Genomic DNA, 22,374 nt, shown 5'->3' on the forward strand with positions numbered 1-22,374 from the left:
CCAGGATCCATCTGGGATCTTTGTCCATTTGATCTCAGTTTGATCTCAGACCTTTTTTAATTCTCTACACTGTTCTAGTAGAATCTCAAGCCTACTCAACTTTAAAAAGGGCCCGTGTTACCATCATGAATACTGGTGGTTTCTAAAGTTATAATCACATCCAGAAATTTCCACCTGTTCTTCCTTTTTCTGTCACTCAAATGCAGGCTCCTCCTACAGCTCATAAAATGGCACAAGTTTCCACTTCCATCACATGGATGTTTGCGAAAGAAACTACACGGTACTCACGGGACTGAGAAAGACGTTTTTCTAGAACAAAATGCACTAACCAATTTAAAATTAGTTTAACAAAATTTTAACAAATCACAATACCTTAGATTTGCATGGCCAATGGACCAGTTATCTTACAAAATCTCTTCTGGAAAAATCACTTAATGAACTTAAGAGTGCCCTGGCCCAAACATTGGTCAATGGTTCAAAGCAAAGACAGGACTTGGGAAGTTGCTGGAATGAGTCTGCAGAGCCTCAGGTTCAGAGTCACTTCAGGCCTATGGAAACTGGATGGAAGATGCTCATCCAGCCCTATGGACAGGAGTGTTGGGTCCTGCTTCCTCCGTCCTCTCCCTGCCTACTGGACGTCCCAGGCCCCAGGAGCATACACCACGCCCCCCCAGTCCTCACCCACTGCACTGCTCTCTCTTCTGTCCTCATCAATTCACCATTTGGAAGCATTTGATTTCACAGCGCTTTAGTGAGTTCACCAAGTAATCACAAACCTCTCTGGGTCTTCAGGATGTGACTAATCCCAGAGGAGTTTTTTGTTGCTGTTGATTTTTCGCCCCTGAACTGAGTGTCATTGTTTTTTCTTGGAAGTGCTGGTTTTTCTCAAAGATGACTTTCTGGGTATTTCACAGCAGCAGCTACATGTGATTTCCTCTTGTGCAGTTGCCAGATAACCAGAAAATTATGAGGAGAATGGGGGAGAGGAGAGACCTAGTAGGAAATTGACAAGTGCCAGATCTAAAAGCCTAAGAGCTCTTTGTTTGGAGTTGAGCATGCTGACATTCCCTGCATGGTCATGTACTTATGAACTAGAATTGACTGAACACACGCTTATCAGAAACAACTCTGGCCCTTCACAGTACTTCTGTGAGGTCACCATCACTATCTCCTTTTCATACACAAGAACTGAGGCTCAAAGAGGTAGAGAAACATACTCCAGGCCGTGCTACAAAAACAGGCAAAACTAAGGTTTAAACCCAGCCATCTATTAGGTACCAAACCCTGTCTCGTGAATCAGGTAAGCCTGCAAGAACCACTATAGAAGGCTCCTCTTCTCTCCCTGGTCCACGTGCATTCCACTTACATCAGGTTAACATGCATGTTCAACCCGTGTTTTGTGAGACTGGTTCAGCCACATTTCACAGACATCATGTGCCTTACTTCTTTGTCCTGAAAAATTCATTATAGAGAGCTTTTTACACAATGAGCTTTCAAGAAACACTGCTGATGGAGGGAACCAATCCAAAAGTGGGTTTGTTTGTTTGTTTTAATCACCATGTTTTGGTTTTTGATCACCATGCTACAGCTAATACGTTTCCAATGCCTTCTGTCAGTAATATGGGACTCCAGATAACATAGGATTGAAGAAAATAAGTTATCATCAAACAGATTAGGTTCAAGTTTTGGCTCCATCTTTCAGCATTTTTATGTCCTTGACCACGCTTAGGTCAAATTCTTAACACAAAATACACTCCCACTCCCACACCATGCTCAATAAATGTTAGATGATGACTGATATTTTACAAAAGTTGCCAGCAATTTCCGTATATTTACTATATGCCAGCCACAAGCATGTCTCGTTTAATCCTTTCGACAATCGTAATGTTAACAAGGCACTGATGTCATCGATAGCCACTCAAGGAAATCTAAAGGCAGCAAGTCAATCACTTGTTGGGTGTTGCCAATTGTAATAACCATATTATACTAACCACTATCATCTAGCTAAAAGGAAGTACTTATTTTGAAGGCATGGATGGCCTTTCTCTGGACTTAATTAACCAGTAGGATCCAGGTAGGCGATGAAAAGCAGAGGAAGTGCTGCTTTGGAAACTAGCAGGTTGCATGGTGGAAGATGAAGCAAAAAGCTTTGTTTCTGGTCCTAGAATTAGTCTCTACTTCCCCTAAATGCCCCTGTATCTTGTACCTTTAGGTGGGTATTAATTCATGCATTTTTATGTACTGAAAATTTAACTTTGTACCCATTCTAAGATGACAAAAGTAGCATGGCTGTAGTCAAATAAATGATCCCTCCTTTTTACAATTCATACACCTTTACTTTTCCTCAAAAATAATGGCATAAGCCAGGTGCAGTGACGCATGCCTGTAATCCCAGAGGCTTGGGAGGCCAAGGCATGAGGATGTCAAGTTCAAAGCCAGCCTCAGCAATGGTGAGGCACTAAGCAACTCATTGAGACCCTGTCTCTGAATAAAATACAAAACAGGGCTGCGGATGTGGCTCAGTGGTCGAGTGCTCCTGAGTTCAATCCCTGGTATCAAAAATAAAAGGCATAATCCAAAACAATCCTTATATTTGAGCTTCTCAGTCAAGTCCTCTGGATTTGTTAAGTTTGATTGACTGACTGACTGATTTTGGTACTGGGGACTGAACCATGGGGTGCTCTTCAACTGAGCTCCATGCCCAGCCCTTTCTTCCATTTTATTTTGAGACAGGGTCTTGCTAAATTGTCCAAGCTGGGCTTGAACTTATGATCCTCATGCCTCAGCCTCCGGGCAGCTGGGGTTACAGGGTGCACAACCACGCCCGGCCTTGCTTCTTTGCTTTAGAAAACAAACACTGTTGAGAAGGGAGGGAGAAGTCACCTTAGTCAAACAAGCAACAAACAGTCAAGTCCCGAGGGGGTTTTATAAAGACTGGGACTAGTGTTTCAACTTGTTTTTTTATGAATGAAAAGAAAAGAATGATCTCAGAGTTATATTGACCAGCAAAAACAAGTTTTCTTAGACCATAATCTCAAATTAAGTATATCTGGGGTTTGCGTTACTCAAAATTCAGTCAGGAAAACAAAAACTTATGTAATTATTTGAGCCAAAATAATACAGGGAGTTTTTTACACTGGGAACAAAGGCTAAAAAGCCCAACAGAGGATGGTGAGGCACTCTGAAAACAAGCAGCAACAGCTGGAGGCACAAAGACGGTGGGGCCACGAGAGCCTGACCTTGGTGGAGTCCACCAGAACTGGGGCCATGGAGGCAGAGTCTGGGGAGAAGACACAGCCAGCACTTCCCTGTCCAACCTATTAGTATTCCTATAACAAAAATGCCCTAGACCTGATGACTTCTACAACAAGCACACACTTCTCATAGTTCTGGAGGCTAGGAAATCCCAAATCAAAATATGAATGGGGTGAGCACAAATATTCACTCCCTAGCACTGCCCTCGGTCGAACATACCAAGAGCAAGTTGGTGAAGGAACCTGCAAAACATAATTCTCTGCAACAGAGAACAGAGCACAGGAAGGGTGGGTGATAGGCCTGAGAGCACACAGGCAAATGCCTGGCCAGGGCTTCCTGCCTGACTACAGAAAGAGACCAGAAACGAAGAGCGTGCCCGCTTGCCTCGTTTGGTCCCTATCATCCAAAAATCCTATTTAAAATGCTAAAAATATTTAACCTGCTGAGTGCAATCTAATGCTTAGATTTCTTATTCCAACCACTTGGAGATTCTTAGTTCTAACAAAAATCAAGCTTACTAGCAAATCTCTATGTTTCAAGACTGGTCACCTGGCAGATCCTCTAGCCAGGCATTGCTCCAGTTTCCCACCCCACCTTGGACCCCCCTCTAGGCTCTGTAGCACTTTGCCCACACTCTCTAATCCTGACTTGGACCTCCTCCAGAGCTGGGACGTTGGGTTTCTCATCTTTGACTACTTGATATCCACCACTGTGTCTGTCAAGCATGGATGTCACTCAGTAGATGTCTGTTGAATAAATAAATGAACATAAGCAACCTCAAGAGACAAACATGCTTCATATACTCCTGTAAAACAGTCTCCAATTTTTTTAAGTGCACCTATTTTGGATTCACTGTTTCTTATACACACACACACCAGTGAATTCATGTTGGTGCCTAATTAATGTGATCATATATGGGGAGGGGGAGGTAATTAGGTAATGAGAGTGGAGCCCTCATGAGTGAGACCTTATAAGAAGAAGCCAAAGCTAGCTTTGCTCTCTATCACGTGAGGATACAACAAGAAGTCAGCAGTCCACAGTCTAGAAGAGGGCCCTCATCAGAGTCCAGTCATGCTGACACCTTGAGCTCACACTTCCAGGCTCGAGAACTGTGGAAAATAAATTTCTTTCTTCCTTTTCTTTATAAACCACACAGTCTATGGTACTTTGTGACAGGAGCCCAAGCTAAGATAGAATCCAAAAAAGAAAACTCTCTAATAGCATTTTCCAAAGTGTATTCATTCATCCTTGTTAACAGAAGTTCCATGTCACAAAGGGTGAAAAACTCAATGCTGGGCTAGCCAAGGTGAGCAGGTTTCCTCACAACAGGACTTCATGGAGGCTTTGAAAAGTTAATGTGCATTTTAAATTTCTAAGAGAGAAGAACAGGAATCCCAAACACTCTTCATCACAGAGACTTTCTGCATCCCACACTGTGTTCCAAGACAAGTACTTTGACCCACCAAAGAGCGAGCCCCTCGACTGCTGTTCTTTTTCTTTTTAACAGAATTCTGATTCTGTTTTGGCAGCTATGCTGCCAGCCCGAGATGATGGATCTTGACCTGCACTACAGAGATCCTGGTAATCTTGTCCCTTTACTAAGTACATATTTTCCTGGCACCCTTCCAACTAGGGATGGTCATGACCACATGACCCAGTGATAGCGAGTAAGCCACAGAGGAAGTCAGTTTGACCATTAGATAGCTCTCCTCCCTGATAAAAAGAATTCTTAGACTTTTCTAGCAATTCCCTTTTTTTTTTTTTTTTTGCTAGTGATGCTGACGCTGGGTGATGTCAAACAGAGCTTTGACTCTTGGGTAGTTTTAAACAGGGGCACAAATTCCTTAATGCTCTTCCCATTGAGAGGTAGGATCCCTGGGTTTCTCTCTCAAATCTGGCAGGCTTGTGACTGCGCTACGTAAGTTTCATTGCCAGAACACTGGCCCTGCATCCCTGAACCCCATGTCACAAGTCCAGCAACCCTGAGTGCTCCATGCTATGAGGAACACTAGACACAGAGGCCACGTTTGAGGGCTTTGGTTGACAGTTTCTACTGAGCTTTTCTTTTTGGTCACCCCAGTCCAGGCACCCACTATTAGAATACTGAAGTTTCTATTAGATTCTAGCCTCTGGTAGTTCAATTCTTCCCAACCAATGCTCCACGTATTGTAGAACAGAGATACACCACCCACTGTGCCCTAGACAAATACCCAATCAAAAGGATCTGTCAGCATAACAAAATAGTTGTTTTACACCACTAAACACTGGGGTAGTTTGTTATAAAGCAATGATAATCAGAACAGACTTGTTCTCTTAACCCTAAGGGAAAATCCCAAAGGATCACAGAGATGCTGGCCTGAAGCCCCAATACATCCCTAATAGGAAACTTCTTCACGCGTGAAATAATTACATCTCTTTACTGCTTAAGCCACAGTTAGTCAAAACATCCCTAAATGATGCCCCATGCTACTGCTCAGATTGACAGATCCAGACCAAAGCCCGACTCTTTTCCCCATGCTTTGCTGCATCGGCCAATCTGCTGGTATTTCTGTTTTTGGAGTTTCCTTTCCTCCACAAACTGCCATAGATTGATTTGTCTAAAACACACTCCGATCCCATTATTTCCTTACTTACAACCCTCCAAGTCTCCCCACCACTCTGCAGTTGTCCGTTGCTGCAGTAGGTGGCAAAATCAGATGCAAGAAATGAAAAATCCAAGTCTGAGCCATCCCAGTCTCTATGAATCGGGCATGGGTGTGTATAAGCTCCCAGGCAGATCTGAGGTGCAAGTCTAGATAAGAGCCCCAGAAGCCCACCTTCCTCCAGGCAGAAGGCCACACTCCTTCTTCTGTGCTCCCACAATGTCTTTTTGATATTTCCACTACAATATGATAACTTTTTTAAAATTTCTATCACCCTCACCAGATAGAAACACACCAGAGAGCAAGGACCTGTCACACAGAATACTGCACCCCAGCACCTACTACACCATCAGGAGGTGGTCAGCATGGTTGGATGAACACAGAACAATAAACCGCTGCCTTCAGAGGCAGGTCTATTTCCTCCAAAACTTTGCTTTCTCTGCCAACTGAGCAAACGACCACGGGAAATACAGAAAACTGCAGATTAGACAAAGTCCAGGGTTTATAATTTACGAGGCCTGGGTTGATTGGCCAAAGTAGCCTGAAAACCCAAGGGCCAATTCTTTAACAACTGAGAAGACAGAGAAGCCACTCAAATTTTACACTGCAAAGCACATTCTGAAAATATATTTTGAGGTCCATGATTTCATCTGCATCTTGCACGTGCCTCTATGACCAACCCATGACTTGCACTATGAGTTCTCAGCAAAGGACCTAATCAAAGGTGTCCTGTTGGCACCAATCCAAAAAGCAAAGTCTATCACAAGAGTGCTATCTTTGTTAGCTATGTCTAACTAAGGTACACTGGGCAGGTTCCTCAGTCATACACAGAGGGAAACTCCTTCACTTCCCCAAATCCCTATTATCCAAAGTACTTTATCCCAATATGAAGGATATTTCCAAGCCATGCTCTATAAAATGAACTCTATGGTCTGCTTACTCATGAGTATATGGGGACAAAAGGATGATGAGGACTAAAATTTGGTGGCACTGTGCTGGGTACATCCAGATACTTTCTCATTTTATATTCATAACAACTAGTAGATTGCAGTACTATTCCCATTTGAGAGAAAACTGGAGTTTAAAGTAGCTACACAACTTTTCCAATGGGCAGAGCTGAGATTTAGAGCAGGATCTGTTCACCACTGCCTGCAGGATCTCTTCCAGTGACCATTCCCTCCCGCCTCTGTGCCACCCCCACCCCCCAGCATCTTTCCTCTCTGGGCTCTTGCAAATGAGAAAGGAGGGAAGCAACACTGCCTAACCCCATTCTAAGCTCTTTCCCAGTGTCAGCTCTTCTCATGCCCAACAAAGCTTGGAATATTTTTCTCTCCGTTTCACAGATAAACCCGCTGAGACATGGAGACCTTATGGAACATGACCAATATCACACAGTTCCTGACACACCGTGCTCTTTTCACCTCACCATGCAGTCCCCTTCTCTGCCCTAAATATGATGGGGTTTCCTTGTTTTTTGTTTTTGTTTTTTTTCTCCTAAGTGATCAAAAAGCATTTAACACAAAGAAAGCAATAGGAATCCAAACAGCCCTGGAGGTGGTCACACTACCTCTCTCAGGGGCCTCTTCCAAACACCTTTCTTCCACATGGAGCACTTTTCTGTCCAGAGAATGTTTGCCAGATTCGTGAGCTCATGTGACTCTCCCAACAGCCTTGAGAGGGACAGGCTGACAAGTCAAGGGACTTCCAGAGCAGGAAACTAAAGCTAAAACGGGTTAAGTATCTTAACCAAGATCACACTGCTACAAAATGCTTGAGGACAGACTCCAACCATGCCTCACAAGTCAAAGCCCACCATCTTCCCACCTCATAAGGAACACTGACTCCCAGGGACCCACCCACCCACTGAAAGAGCAAGAAGTTACTAGAGGAGATTCTTCATCTTAGGGAAGACATTCTTTAATATTTGTGGCTCTCCAGGGCAAGAATTAGGGACAAACTACAGAATCTGCAAATGTCTCCTGAAGGCTACTCCTCTCACCCAACCCCCAATGAACAGAGGACATTTGCCCTCCATGATCCACAAGTGGAATAACACTGGATTCACAAAAGCCCAGCGTTGTTTGATCTCACCATGACTTCCTCGACCAAAGGGACAGACCCACCCACAAGTTGGGTGTGGAGCTGTGGAGGTTTACAGCACACTTCCCAATCAGGTCAGCACATACATGCTCAAGTTTGCTCTTGAGCCTGGTTATTACTCTAGCAGATGAATGGGCATGACTGTCAAGCCCCACTCCACTGCATTTAGAGGAGATCTGGAAGCTACGTTTCCACATCCACAATCCAGATGATGGGCAGTGCCCAAATTTTCCCTGCAAAAAAAACACAATGCCTCTTCTTTTCTTTTGGGGGGTGAGTGGGGGGGACCTAAATAAAGAAACCATTATACAATGGCAGAAACTTCAGCAACAATAAGCTTTCTGGTTTGTTGGGTTTTTTTCCCCCTTCTTTTTTAACATACTATTCATTGAGCACACATATGCCTGATGATACTCTGGATGTTTTCTAAGTATTATCTCAATTGTTATGATAACCCTATAAGGAATTATGATATTATCAATGTCAATTTACAGATGAGGACAGACTCCAACCAGGGTTCAGCATGTTAAGGAAAGCTCACAAAATCAACAGTTGGACAGAAGCAGACTGACATTTGAGCCCAAGTTCATTTGGCTCCAAAGCCACTGCTTTTCCATCACTACCTATCAACATCCCTATAAGGCCTTCAAGATCAACAAGCAGGTGAATTTGTAGACATGGGCAACCCATTTTGGCCCCTGTTAAACTTTACAAAAATAAACTGCTAGATTCTTGGTTTCTCTGTTACTGCTAAAATTAATTAAATTAATTTTATGGTCAAAGGGACCATAAAAATGTTTAGAGACAACAAATTTGATTTATCAGAATCAGGCCTCGAGATGAAATTCAATTTTAACACTCATGGCTGTGAGCCTATGGTTGATGTATTTAAATTATGTGCTTTGGCAAGAAAGGATATCATTAAAATGCTGTCATGTAGCATACAATTTTAAAAGCATATCCTCAATTACATGTAATTTACCCTCTGATGACTCGAAGATTCCAGTTTCTCACAAGAACTGGAGACTCCCCTCTAACATTTTCAGCCCTCTCACCCCAACAAAAGACTGCCTGCCACCCCTGAAAGAGCCCAGATTTTTAACTCTTACTGAGGAAGCTGTGTTTCCTTATGTATATTCACCCCCTCCCCCCAAAAAATGCAGGAAGGTTGCCCACCTCAGAAAAGAACTCATCCATGAAAGCTGTGTTGTCAATAGCGATCTCCACCTCATCGGCATCATCATCCTGTGTCAGCTGCTTCTATAAAAGACAAAAAGGAGCCAAGTGAGAAGAAAAACACAGTAAGTAGTGAACACTGAATGCTCACTAAGGCCCAAGAGCTATGTTAAGCTTGTTATACATCATTTCCTTTAAAACTTACAGCAGCTCTATGAGGTCTTAAAACTCTGGTGTAGTACTATCTGAAATCTACTGACTTTTTGCAGGGGATGACAGACGGGGAGAAGGGAAAAACAAGTAAGCTACTCATCCTGTTAGGCATAGGTTGCCTTATCGGTTAGATGCTGATAATAACAATACCCAACTCACAGAATTTAGGGATATAAAACACTTTTGCACAGGCCTGACACACTGAAATGCTAGGGGTTTTTGCTATTTTGATGATTTGCTGCTTTTCTGGTGCTGGGGAATCGAACCCAGATGGGATAACCGAACCCAGGTAGGGAACCAAACAGGAGCCTCACCCATGCCAGGGGAGCACTCTACCACTGAGATGCACCCCCAGCCCAGTGCTAGGTCTTGTTGCTACTGCCAGTGACGGTATGAATAATGGCATTTGAACAACTCACTCTAGTCGAACCTAAAATATACGAAGGCTTAGTAACTTGGCCAAAAGCCACCCAGCTACCACATAACGACAAGCAGATTCTATCTAACCCATCTACTGGTTCTGGACCCTTTGAGAAAATTCTAGCTACAGTTCCTCCAAAGCATGAACTTTGGATTCTCATAGCTGGAGTAAAGAAAATTTTCCTGTTTTTAGACACCACCTATTACAAAGGAAATGGTGCTATGCTGTCCCCTGTCAGCTATTGTTCAAAAGGAAAAAGGAAACTCTCCTCCCTTCCCCGGCCCCAGCAACCTCTGGGGACCCAAGATTTCTCAATTTTATTCACCTTCCTCTGCAGAATCACCAAATGGCTAAGGAAATGATTACATTCCCACCCCGCAACAAGGGCCCGGGCTATTTCTACATTCTTCCGGATTGTTCTCCCCAGTCCACTGCTGAACTGCACACTGCAAACTTATAAACACAAAGAGCAAACTGGATACTGAGGGTGCAGGTGGCGCAGGGGAATCCCCTATGCCTGCTTCTGCACAACCTTCAGCAGCCTATGGCCCAAGACACGTCACCTAAACACTCAGAACTCCACAGGCAAAGAGACCACCAGGAGCCTTTTTCCTGTACCCACTACCATCCCCCTACACACACACAAGGAGTCACTGGGATTTCCCATAGATATATCGGGTTCTCCAACCTTGGAGAAGTCTCGTGACTGTCTCTCGCAGCATCTCACTCTCTGACTGCTCTGCAAAAACCAGCATCCCTAGATTAATAGGCACTTTCGAGGGAGTAGGATCTAATACCTCCACAATAATCTTCCTAAAACGAAACTGATCACATCCCTCTGCCACCTAAAGTTATTTAATCCGCTAGAATTAATACTCCCAAAATACCTACGAGAACACACAGGGCCCTTTAAGATCCAGCCCCACCCACATTGATGGTCTACACATTTAGAATTCCTTGTATTTCCTGCACACATTCTTTTTCACATCACTACTGTCACCCAAGGGCTTCTTCCTGAAGGGCGTTTGTCCAACTGGCAAAATTTTACTCTTCCCTTAAAACTTGGTTCAGACAACCTTTGTGTACCTTACCTGACACATGCCTCCCCCATGCAAAATTTACAACCTCCCTAAGTACTTTGTACAACGCTTACACAGCAACCGCCACAGCCTATTATTTTTATTCCTTTATTTATCTATTTTTTCTAATGATAAACTCCTGGTGGTTCAGAATTGCCTTATGTATCTGCTAAAGTAGATTCTTTGTGTGTGTTTGAGGGGGAGGTGTCTGTCTGTCCATTCAATAAATCTTCCTCTAAATCACATCCCATGTGATTCTGGGGAGGCCATCGATGGTGACCTGAGCACCCAGAGGAATGTCACTTGTGAGAGGAGTCTGAAGTGAATAGAGCTGAGCCAACCGATGGCAGCATGCAACAGAGCCACCCTCCTTCCTGTCCAGGGTGACCCCTGGCTTTCAGCAGGGTCTGCAGATCTTCCGCAGTATCCTCTCAGTGAGTTGAACAGGATCCTCCCAATGCAGTCATTTTGTTCATTAGCCAGAGCTGGCTTTGTCCCTTGCAATTAAAATTCAGCACTGTAGTTGTCATGAATTAATTGATCCCACATAGTCCCTGAGTACTTAACACATAGTAGGCATTTAACAGAAATTGCATTAACTTTAACTGAATAAATAATTAACTTCAGCAGAGTTCAGCAGCCTGGACTTACCCATCATTTCTAAAGTTTGAGACAAATGTTCCCTTGGTCAAACATCAACACTCAGGCTTCTCATCAGCCTCCTCAGGTTCCTCTACCAATAAGATCTCTACAATTCTTACTAAAAAGCAGGAACCTGTCTTCCTCTGGAAAGGAAAGTTAATAAGCTTTTGCTGAGTGTCCTTTCTTCCAAGGTCATCTGGAGACGCACACAGAAGGGGAAAACCTCAAGTATGTGTCAATAAGATCCATTCCAAGGCATTGCTGCCTTGTTACATGCTGGTCACTGAGACTTAAACACATGGTTCTGTATCTGAGTCTCCATTTCCTCATCTGTGACACAGAAATAATAGCATGTCACTGGACCTTGACTGAGCATTGGGCCCCACACCATTGCAACAGCCTCCCACCCATTTGGTTATCTCTCTGTTCTAATCGCATTATATCCCCATATATGATAGTTCTTTCTCCATATATGATAGTTACTTGTCAAGTTAAAGGCCTCAGCCTGCCTTTCAAGATTCTTTGGAAACTAGCGTTTTTATGCCTTAGAGTCATACCCCTGCTCTCCACCAGGAGCCTTCTCCCTCCACCTGATCTCACTGTATTCTGCACCCATCACACCCATTCCTGCTCCTGGGCTTTCTGTGCACCCTCTCTGCCACTACAAATACCCAGTGGCTGGAACATCTCTTAGCCTCCTCTGCTAACCAAATTCTATCTTCACAGTCTCTCTTTGATCACATCTACCCCACAAAACTGCCCCCGGATTTTCATCTAAGAGTTTTATGGGTTGCAATCTCTACTTCTGACCTCAATTTTAAGCAACTTGAGGTCAGAGACAGTATCTCTTAGGACTTAGTAGCTACAGGGCACCTGGCACAAGGCTGGCACATAAAAAATACATCGACTTGTCACCTGCCTGTCACCTTCTGCCTGCATGCCTACTAACACTGCCAAAACTTACTCTTGGGTTTTATGCCAACAAGGAAGAATCACTGAAAAGCCACCCTCCTCTTCCCTGCCTCTTTCCTCTATTAAAATTATATAGCATACATACATATAAATACACACATACATATATAACTTACATATATATAAATGTGTATTTTAAAAACAGCCTGCCAGGACTTATTTGAGGATTAAATAATATTTTAAAGTTCTTACCCAATGGACCAAACAATGGGTTACTGACACACACAGAATAGCTTCTATCTTCTCCTAGAGTTTTCCCCCTCACGCAGCATGCTATTTCCAAAAGTGGAAAACAACATTTAATCCAGATCAGATGTGCAGGAAGAGGCCATCATCACTTGTTATCTGGAGTCACATGAGCCTGGAACTACCCCCAGGGATCCCCTACAGAGTGGGCTCTACCAGATCCCAGGAGGGGCTCCTTCCTTTCTGACACAGGTGGCTCTTGCAGACCAAGGGGCATTGGGGACCCCAAAGGCAAGGAAAGCACACAATGCCCTTTATCCTCAGGCCTATGACTGGGATTAGCTGAGAAGAGAACTTCAGCATCATTATCAAAGAATCGGAGTATGTGGTAATAGGAACGTTACAACAGCTGCAAGATCAGCCACGAGGGGGTGGGGGTAAGGGGTCAGTACAGGGGAACATGAGCCCAGCACCCATTTCCTCCCTGCCCAGCCTCCTGACGCCTCTCATGTCAAGAGATGGGAGATATTAGGAATGACTTAGGCAACACTGGGCTCCAGCTGGGGATGTGTCTCCCCACACTTGACCCTCAAATGTACACCAAGTTTGAGAATTCACAGCCAAGGTTATGACCTTCCCTCTGCACAGAAAGTGGGAAGAACTGAGGGGCCCAGAATTCAAGCTCAAGCAATTTAACCTGCAATCCTCTCACTCAGTGCTGCCTTTCAAACTGCCTTCTCCATCATCCTCAGTCCATCTGACCACAGGCCCCTTTTCACTAGCTCAGTTAATAAAAAGAGTTGCCACCTGTAGGGCCCCTACAAAGTGCTGGGTAGTCACAACACCCTCCTTGCTTTCTGTACACCATGTCATCCAATCCTATCTGCAGTCTATAGTGAAGCAACTGCAGTTCAGAGAAGCTGTAATTTATTCAGGGTCTCCCAGCTGCCGACAGAGTCAAGGTTCAGGAATAGGTCGCCTGTCTCGGGGCCTCTTAGGGCACTGTACCCCGCACAAAGCCTATCACAAGAGCAGCCAGGGGCCAGGAGAGCAGCAGTCCAGCTCTGCAGAAAGAACCCTGGGCTGGGAGACAGGAGCTGCGGGCCTTGGGGACAATACTTGTCTTTGTTAAACCTCAAGTTTCTTAGCAAGTCAGGTTAGCTTTCTACTGTGGTTTGGGGAAACCCCAAGATGCCTCAGGTGTGCCTCAGAAGCCACCCAGGGGAGTCAGGGGGAGGGGAGGCCTACAGGCAGGGCTCCTGGGTCTTCCTCCCTCTCTAATCTGCATAACTTCACTTTTACCTGTTTATACAGTGAATACAAGATTTCATTCTAAGAAAGTGTCCGGTTGTCAAAACAAGGAAGAAAGAAAGAAAACAGAAAAACCACTGAAGCAGATAAATAGGTGCCCTCCAGAAGAGAGAAGAGGAGATGAATTCCTGCCCCTCCCTAAGTGAAAGCAGGGCTGCCCCACAAGTCTAAATCTCCAGCATTTCATTAAGGATTTTACAAATCAGAGCAGAAAGACAGGACAGGGACAAAGAAAGAAAAAGGAAGTCACCCCACAAGAGGAATACCTCCTTCACCAGCTATCTGACTGCTTCTTCCCATCAGTGCCCTGACCCCCAAAGGAGAGGGTGGCAGGACAAGCCAGAAGGCCACGAGTTCCCAGGAAGGAGTCTCTGGGTGAAACAAAGGACACAGGGGAGGGGACATCTGGTCCTTCACATCCCACAGCAGGATAGTAAAGGACTGTGAAGTGGTAGACGGGAACCTCCCAACCCATGTGCAGGTGACCAAAAATGCTGTGCCTTCTCCTCCCCACCCTGAAACAGTTCTTCACTCTGGAAACAAAGACTTATTAATAAACCCAGACTCTCCTGATAGACTTGATTCATAGGGACAACAGCATCTGCTGCCCACACCCACCACCTGCCTTCTCTAGGATGAGGGTCTGTGGGTCAAAGACAAGACACCACGCTTCCTTGCACGGGTTCCAACACACATGGACACACGCCATGCACACACTGCCTCTGCCTTACATCTGGGATTTCCAGTCCCTCTTCTTTGGTCTATAGACAAGAATTCTGAGTGAGCACGTGGGCTCTCAAAAAGCACCGGGTATAATCCATTTCCCATTTAAAGAGTCAGATGACCTTTCTCCAATGCCCAGTTCTCCCCATGACACTGTTTTCTGTTGCAGTGAAACCCCCTCCCCAAAGGAACACTTCCCCTTTGTGCTGATCTTACCGTCCACAATACCCTAGTCAGATGAACCAAGAGGAAATGACAGACAATAGGACCCTGGTGAGCCAGCTTTGGCTTTGAAGATTCTGTTCTAGCTGAGAGACTGAAGGCAAGCAACTCACCCTGCGTGGGAGAAGATGCTGAGGAATAAACTCATTACCAGATTAAGTCAGTGGACAACTGGATGCGGGCCAGAGTCCCTGAGGACTCCCTCCACCCATTCTGCCATAACAAATCATAGCAGACAGAGTGTGGGGTGGAGGTGGGGGTGGGGGCAGTGGTTTCAAATAAATTATTTAATTCTCACATCAACCCTATGAGGAACAAATTTTAATTTCCCACTTACAGATAAGGTAATTGCTTAATTAGGTTAAATGATTTATCTGAAGTGATTCAGCTACTAAATGGCATCATTAGGATTCAAAGGCTGCTCTGTGGTAGCCCAGGGCCCCTGCTTACACCTTTACATGCTACTTGAAGGCACCTCCCAGTCTGGCCAGGTAACACATCCTAGCTTATTTCAGAGGACGCTGCAGCGTCTACTGATCTAAACTGAATTAATCTACATGAGTGAATGAAAAAGATACTGATGCATATAATCCTATAAATGAGCATGTATGTAGAGATACATCTGACTTTGAGAGTTCACAGCCTGACTCTGACACTCAGGAGCTGTGTCCTCTTGAATGAGTTACTTAATCACTCTCTGACTCAGTTTCCTTTTTTGTAACAGGATCAGAATAATCTGCTCATAGAATTGTTGTGAGGATTAAATGAGCTATTAAATGTGAAATGCTCAGAGCAACTCTGGGCACATAAACTCTGTTAAACGTCCAAGTTCACACCACCTTAAGTAGAGAATGGAGCCTTGCTTTTAAAACTGCCAGTTCTCAAAAGGTAATAGCCAGTGTCTCAGCAAGAGGGAAGTTCACGTAGTTACTGGAATTTACTTCATTTATTTTGAAACTGTCATTTTAAAGAACTAGAGCTCCCTCCAAATTCTGCTTTGGCTACATTCTCACCACTTGATATTTACTGCTCTCATTAGCATTCACTTCTAAATAGAGTGTCACTTCTATTTTGATTCATTTTTAAGCCAAGAGTTACATGGGAAGGTGTTTTGAAATTTCCAAGGTGGGTAAGCTGGGAAGGATTATTATTGTATTGTGATTCCTAATTACATCTCTGTCCGAGAATACATGACTTGTAGTCTATGCATTTTCTTTGTCTTAATACAGGGTCATTATTTCTTATTCTTCTATGTGTCTTTTGAAAGAACTTCTATTCAGCCAGGTGTGGTGGCTCACACCTACAATCCCAGAGACTCAGGAGACTGAGGCAGGAGGATCACAAGTTTGAGGCCAGCCTCAACAACTCAGCAAGGACCTAAGCAACTTAGCAAGACCTTGCCTCAAAATAAAAAATAAAAAGAGCTGTGGACATAGCTTAGTGATAAAACATCCCTGGATTCAAAACCCAATACCAAAAAATAAAAAAATAAAAAAGTTCTTAAACTTGCATTATATTTGTTATATACAAATTCCATCCCCACATGTCATTTAGTTCCTACCTGCTTTTGCTTCTCAATACGTGAGTTAGATCTGGGTAGAAGCAGTGAACACAAGGAATGAAAAGATTGGGAGAGACTCTCTGGGTAGATGTCATCTTTACCAACAAGGAATCTGGGTTAGGAAGGTTAATCCAACCAGGATTACCCAGCTCATGAGGGGAAAAAAAGAGCTGATTTTGGAGCCTCTTGGCCCAATCCAAGATTCACTGCTACATCAACTTGGAGAGGGAACTCAACCACCACATCCCCAGTATTCACTCACAGGAAGGTTCCATGCCAAGTAACAGATTCATGTGTTTGTTCACTCATCCAACAGTATTTATGGAACATCTAACATTTGTTAAGCCATAGTATAGACGCTGGAAAAACACAAACACACTCAAACACCCTCAAACACCCCCAGCTCTCCAGGATCTCACTGTCTCAGATGGCAGATGGACCGACAGGCCCTTCCAGCACCACCTGGTGAGTGATGACATCACACAGTACAAGGAAAATGTAAGCACACCCAGGAGAAGACAGGTGCCCAACCTCACCTGGACACAAGGCATAGCCAGGGAAGATGCAAGCCTATCAGAGAATCCTTGCAGAGGTAGCTCCTTGGGGAAATTTTGAAAACTGGATGGACTTACTCCAAGAAAACCTACAAGAAGGCCATTGCAGGTAAAAAGACCACATCTTCTTTCTGCCTTCTCTCTCACCCTGTTACAGAGCTGAGGGCTGTCTGAGAAACTGAGGCAGTGAGAAGATCCCTCTTCACACCCCGATTCTTATGATCAAGTCAGAAAGATTTCAGGTATGTCTTTCAGAGTAACAGGCATGAATTTATTGAAGGCATAGTAAAAAGGAAAAGGGACCCTCTAAAGGGAGAGAGTGGGTCCTCTCAGAGAGGAAAGGGACAACATGCCTCTCCTACATTCCAGTCTCACTGGGGATCCCCAAAAAATTTCCAGAGAGTCCTACTCATGTCCAACTCTTGACTTTTGACTGAGAGCAAGATGACATCAGACTTTCAGGTACCAATTGCCATGACAATTCTAGGTCACCCTGGTGGAGGCTGAACGGCTCTAATTGGATTCCTAACCATACATTCTTACAGATTTTATGGTCAGGAGGAATTATCTTGATCTCCTAGAGTTTCAGGATCTGGTCACAAAAGTCCCCCTCCAGGGTAACTTGGGTTCCTCTTTATCAACTTATCTCAGGCCTACATTTCTCCTGCAGTTAACAAGTAGTTTGCTGAGGAATATGACCTATTCTGTTCACTTAGGCCAGGCAGGGCTGCAGGTAAATTGCTCCTTGAGAAAAAAAAAAGGCATGTGGGGGTCAGCACAATGGGCCCTTTTTACAGAATTATTCTCTTTAACCAGGTGCTCCTAACAACCCCTGGAGCCATTCAAACAAATCCAAATAATATCGTCTTTCTCCTCCTGGAGAACTCAGCTTCCCTTTAGTTTCTTCCTCCTCCACCCTCCAAACCTGGCCCCCCCAACGCCTCCTCAGCATTCAGCTTAAGGACACAGAAGGAGGAAGGAAGGAACATTGTCTTACACCCTTCTCAGACCTCTCCTCAAACCTTCCTTTCATCCTGTCCCATAACTCCCTTCCCCACATGGCCCTTCTAGAATACTTAAATCACAGTTAAAACATGAAGCATTCGTTGAAAGCTCTCAGTAAGCTAAGGATCCTTATAAGACGTGCACTTTATATTTACCAGGGCGTTTAATCCCCAAGCTAATCTTCTGGGGACACTTCCCATCCTACAGCTGAGAAAACTAATGCACAAAGATGCCAGGTATCCTGTGGACAGCTGGGAGAGGGCCCGGGCTGCTGGCCCCAGAGCCTTTGTTCTCAACCATCAAGGAGTGATGACTCTTAGCAGCTAACCCACCCCCACCCCAGCTGCAGCAGCACTGGCCCCAGGAAATGCACTTCCAAAGCACCATAAAACAGTGCCATACTGACAAGGTCATGAAAAACAAAGGACAACTGAGAAACTGTCCCAGGCCAGAGGAAGCTAAGGAGACATGACAACCGAATGCAATGTGGTGTCCTGGATTGGATCCTAGGACAGGAAAGGGGCATTGGTGGAATAACGAGTGAAATCCAAATACAGCCTGGCATTTAATGAATAATAATGTACCAGTTATAATAGGGGAAACCAGCTAGGGGTAGACAAAAACTTCTGAAGTATCTTTGTAACTTTTCTGTAAAACGAAACATAGTCCAAAACAAAAAGATTTAAAAAAAAAAAAAAAAAAAAAAAACACCGGCACCTGATATCACACCAAGTCGCCCTGCCCTAACCCAGACAGCAGAACATACCCAAATAGTGCACGCTTCACCAGTCTCTTTAGGAGGGGGCTGAACTTCAGACTGTCTCCACACAAAGACTGCAGAATGTTGCTTTGGAAATAGCCTGTTAATGCCTAAAAGCAGGGGTCAGGGACCTGAAAAGGGGTCATATATAAAATAAAAGGGGGTTGGGGATTTATCTCAGTTGGCAGGGAGCTTGTCTAGCATGGACAAAGCCCTGGGTTCAAGTCCCAGAACCACAAAATAATAAATAAATAAATAAAGGAGGCTGGAGATAAGGCCCCTCAGGGACTACAGAATCTGCAGGTAAATCCACTGACAACATAACCCCGTTCATCCCCTGAATGGTCTGGTTTTCAGTCTTCCAAGCTTTGGGCTGGAGAGAAGGAGGCGTGTGGGGGCTGTGCTCTGTTCCAGAGTCCTGGACCTAACAGGGCAGACAGCTTCTGAACTTGCAATATCAATGAGGCTGTTTTTATATATCAACAAAAAAATCAAGTGGGGGTCAGGGAAGGTATGGTCAATGTGGTCAGCCTGGGAAACGTCCATACAGTGATGATACTGGAACCCAGCCTTAAAGGACAAGTAGGATTTTGCAGGGGAAAATAAGATAGGGTCGATTTTCACTGAGATACCTACATCTTCTCCTTCATTGTCTTTCCAATAAGAGGCAACCCTCCATGTCATCTTGGGCTGAGGGTTTAGGTAAGGGTAGGTACATTGGAACTCATTCATCCCTGGGGATGGACAGTGACTTCTGGCTTCATTAGGAAATTTATGGGTTCCCAGAGTAAATGTTCCACTTTAAGCAGGTAAAGTTTCACCAACCCACAGGGAATAGAGCACAAAAAACAGTCCTAATAATGAATAAGAGGTGCATAAGGCCCATAAGGGTGCATAAGCTGCTGTTGATCAGCCAACAAACGAATGTTTAACACGCGCCTACCAGGAAGAGAGCTAGGCCCTGAGACCCAGGGGGATATCATTATCTGCCACTGTACTGAGGAGCATAAAGTGCGGTGAGGGAAATGATCATAGTACAGCACAGGGCATGATACAAATATATAAGAGAGACTCACTCAATTATTGATCCCACCACTTTCCAGCTGGGGATCTCTGTCAAACATAAGCCTCAACTCCCTCACCTGTAAAATGGGAAGAATACATAAGACTGCCTTGCCTTGCTGGATTGAGAGGATCAGGTAGGCAAGGCACCTAACGCAAGTGCTGCCCAATAGAAAGTAGCTGCTCAATAAATTATAATTATTACTGTAGTTGATATGGTGACAACAAAAACAATCATTGATCTTCAACACAGAAGATCAACTGTTAAAGACAGAGTCCAGATCTTTAAAAAAAAAAAAAAAAAAAAAAAAAGTAGAAGGTGGTTTTCAAACCCACTTCATGGTAGTAAAAACCAGACTGACTTCAAAGTATTTAATTGTAAAGCAACATACAGTCAACACAAACTGCAGGACGGAGGGAGAGCATTCTAGGCTGCAGTTGGGGAGCACTGTCTATAAAGAATGAATTTGGGGAGATGGGTATAAATGCTGACCAAAGAGGGGAAGGAAGTGCTGGAGGGAAGAGAGGACAAGATCCTGCATAACATCTCTGCCTTGGCGCCTGCCAATCCCTCCCTCCCCCACACTTACAGGAATAAAAATAAAATTAATCCCCTTCTCTCATCCAAGCATTTTCTCTCGGCCACGGGCTGATGGGTCTGTAATCCCTTCTCAATCCCCGTCAGTCACCCTCATCCCAGCTCTGCTCCCAGCAAAACATCTCTCCCAGAAAATGAATCCTCCCAGGTTGACAGAGGAGGGGAGGAAGGAATCCTGACTAATAAGAAATCTTATCACTAAAGGACAGAATCCCAACAAAGGGGTAGGTTGGTATGTCAAGATTAGGTGATGATCCGAAGCACCTGGCTCAGAGTAGGGGCTCAGTAAGCATGTACATGAAGAAGTCAGGTAGAGGGGAAGCACAGCTTCCTGCTTCTAAGGGATCAGCACCATCCTGAGCTTCACTGGGGAAGGACGACAGCACAGCCCACTAGAAAGGGGCAAGACACAAGACAGGACAGAGAGAATAAAAGTAAATCTGCCCTTTAGAGCCCCAGGGAGTTGATTTCATTAGTGTGCCCACTGGTGCTGATCTTGGAGGGTCCAAGGCACTCCACAGATCAGTCTCCAAGGGGATCCAAAGTCCCAGACCTCTTTTCCATACATCACTGGCTTCTCCATTATCTACCTTTGACTTTTTGGGTTTTGTTCTCTTTCACGAAATACATTTCTTTGTTTTCCCTTTATGGCCATTTACTCTTTAAGACAAGGACTTTGTACAATAATTCTGCTTAATGTCATATATAGCAGGATGCAAAGCACATAAAGGTCAAAAGGCTCTGACCATGGCAGTCAGTGGCTGCCATACACAGGCACCTGTGTGAATGCTTCGTGAATTTTTATATTCTTGATGGTTTATACATGAAGCACTCACCCATGGGAGAGTGGTTGAGAGTCTCCTGGTCTTTCTTCCTAAAGGACTCTACATGCATCTGAAGATAGTAGATTACACTTGAAGAAGGACCTGAACTCAAAAGCTTTACTTCTGGAAATCCCACCTCCTTGCTCATCCCCATCTCAGAGGCCAGCCAGTCAGGTCTTCCTGTGGCTGCTTCTACCACAAGGATGGTGTATCACAGTGCCTATTTCTTGTGCGTCTCCCCACCTGACCATGAGCTTGCTAAGGGCCAGAAATAGGTGTTAGTTGCCACTCCACTCCAGCACCTAACTGCAGGGTCTAGAACATAGTGGTGACTCAGTGAATGTTTGCTGAGTGAAAAGAGGACCAGACAAGAAGGTCCCTAGACTGGGAATTGTCCAGACTCAGCAAGTTCAAAGTTCACCTACAGAGAAATCAGAAAAACCACTAAGAAAGGCTGGATGTGGGCATTGTACATTCTTGGCAAGCCTCTCCCAGGTCAGAAGCAAGCTCCTGAGGGAGCCCATCAGGAGGGGCAGCGCAAGAGATAAGGTACACCAAGGCTTGTGACCATGGCCTTAGGAAGGTATGCCCTAATTTAGTGTGGATGTTACTCTCAGGGGGCCTAGTACAGAGAACTCACATTTACTGTGGTTGGTGATTGTCATGGATTATCTCATTTCACCCCCACAATGATGCTAGGGAAAAAGGATAAAGGTCCACTTTATAGGTGCCATTCTGAGGGAAAACCCTTATGGTCTCCAAAGCCTTGAGACAGACTCACATCACAAACAGTGAAGCTCAGGAGAGGCTCACAATAAAATATCTTATGGGATCATACATTCTCAGGGTTCGTGGAGGCCTAAATCTCCTGGTTCACCTTCTCCCCTTCAAAAAGATACTCAAATTCCTGCAGCATTTATCATCCCAACAAGCTTCTTAGGAAAGAAACCCTGCTGGAGGGTTTGCCACCTCTCCAGTCAGCCTACCCTATCTTTGAACAGTAAAATTGCTCTTACCAATTCCTGACTTCTATCCACCCACCCCACACTTTCCCCTGGTATCTACACA

General features: G+C 44.5%; 1 protein-coding gene across 1 annotated transcript in view; it reads right to left on the minus strand.

The window, feature by feature from the left end:
• Positions 1-22,374, minus strand: part of Stx3 (syntaxin 3) — a 40,309-nt gene that overhangs the window by 15,110 nt on the left and 2,825 nt on the right. The window contains exon 2 of the mRNA XM_027944317.2: positions 9,174-9,257. Coding sequence (XP_027800118.1) covers positions 9,174-9,257 — 84 coding nt within the window. The remainder of the gene's footprint in view (positions 1-9,173; positions 9,258-22,374) is intronic.

This window comes from Marmota flaviventris, chromosome 9, assembly GCF_047511675.1.
Source record: "Marmota flaviventris isolate mMarFla1 chromosome 9, mMarFla1.hap1, whole genome shotgun sequence".
Classification (NCBI taxonomy): Eukaryota; Metazoa; Chordata; class Mammalia; order Rodentia; family Sciuridae; genus Marmota; species Marmota flaviventris.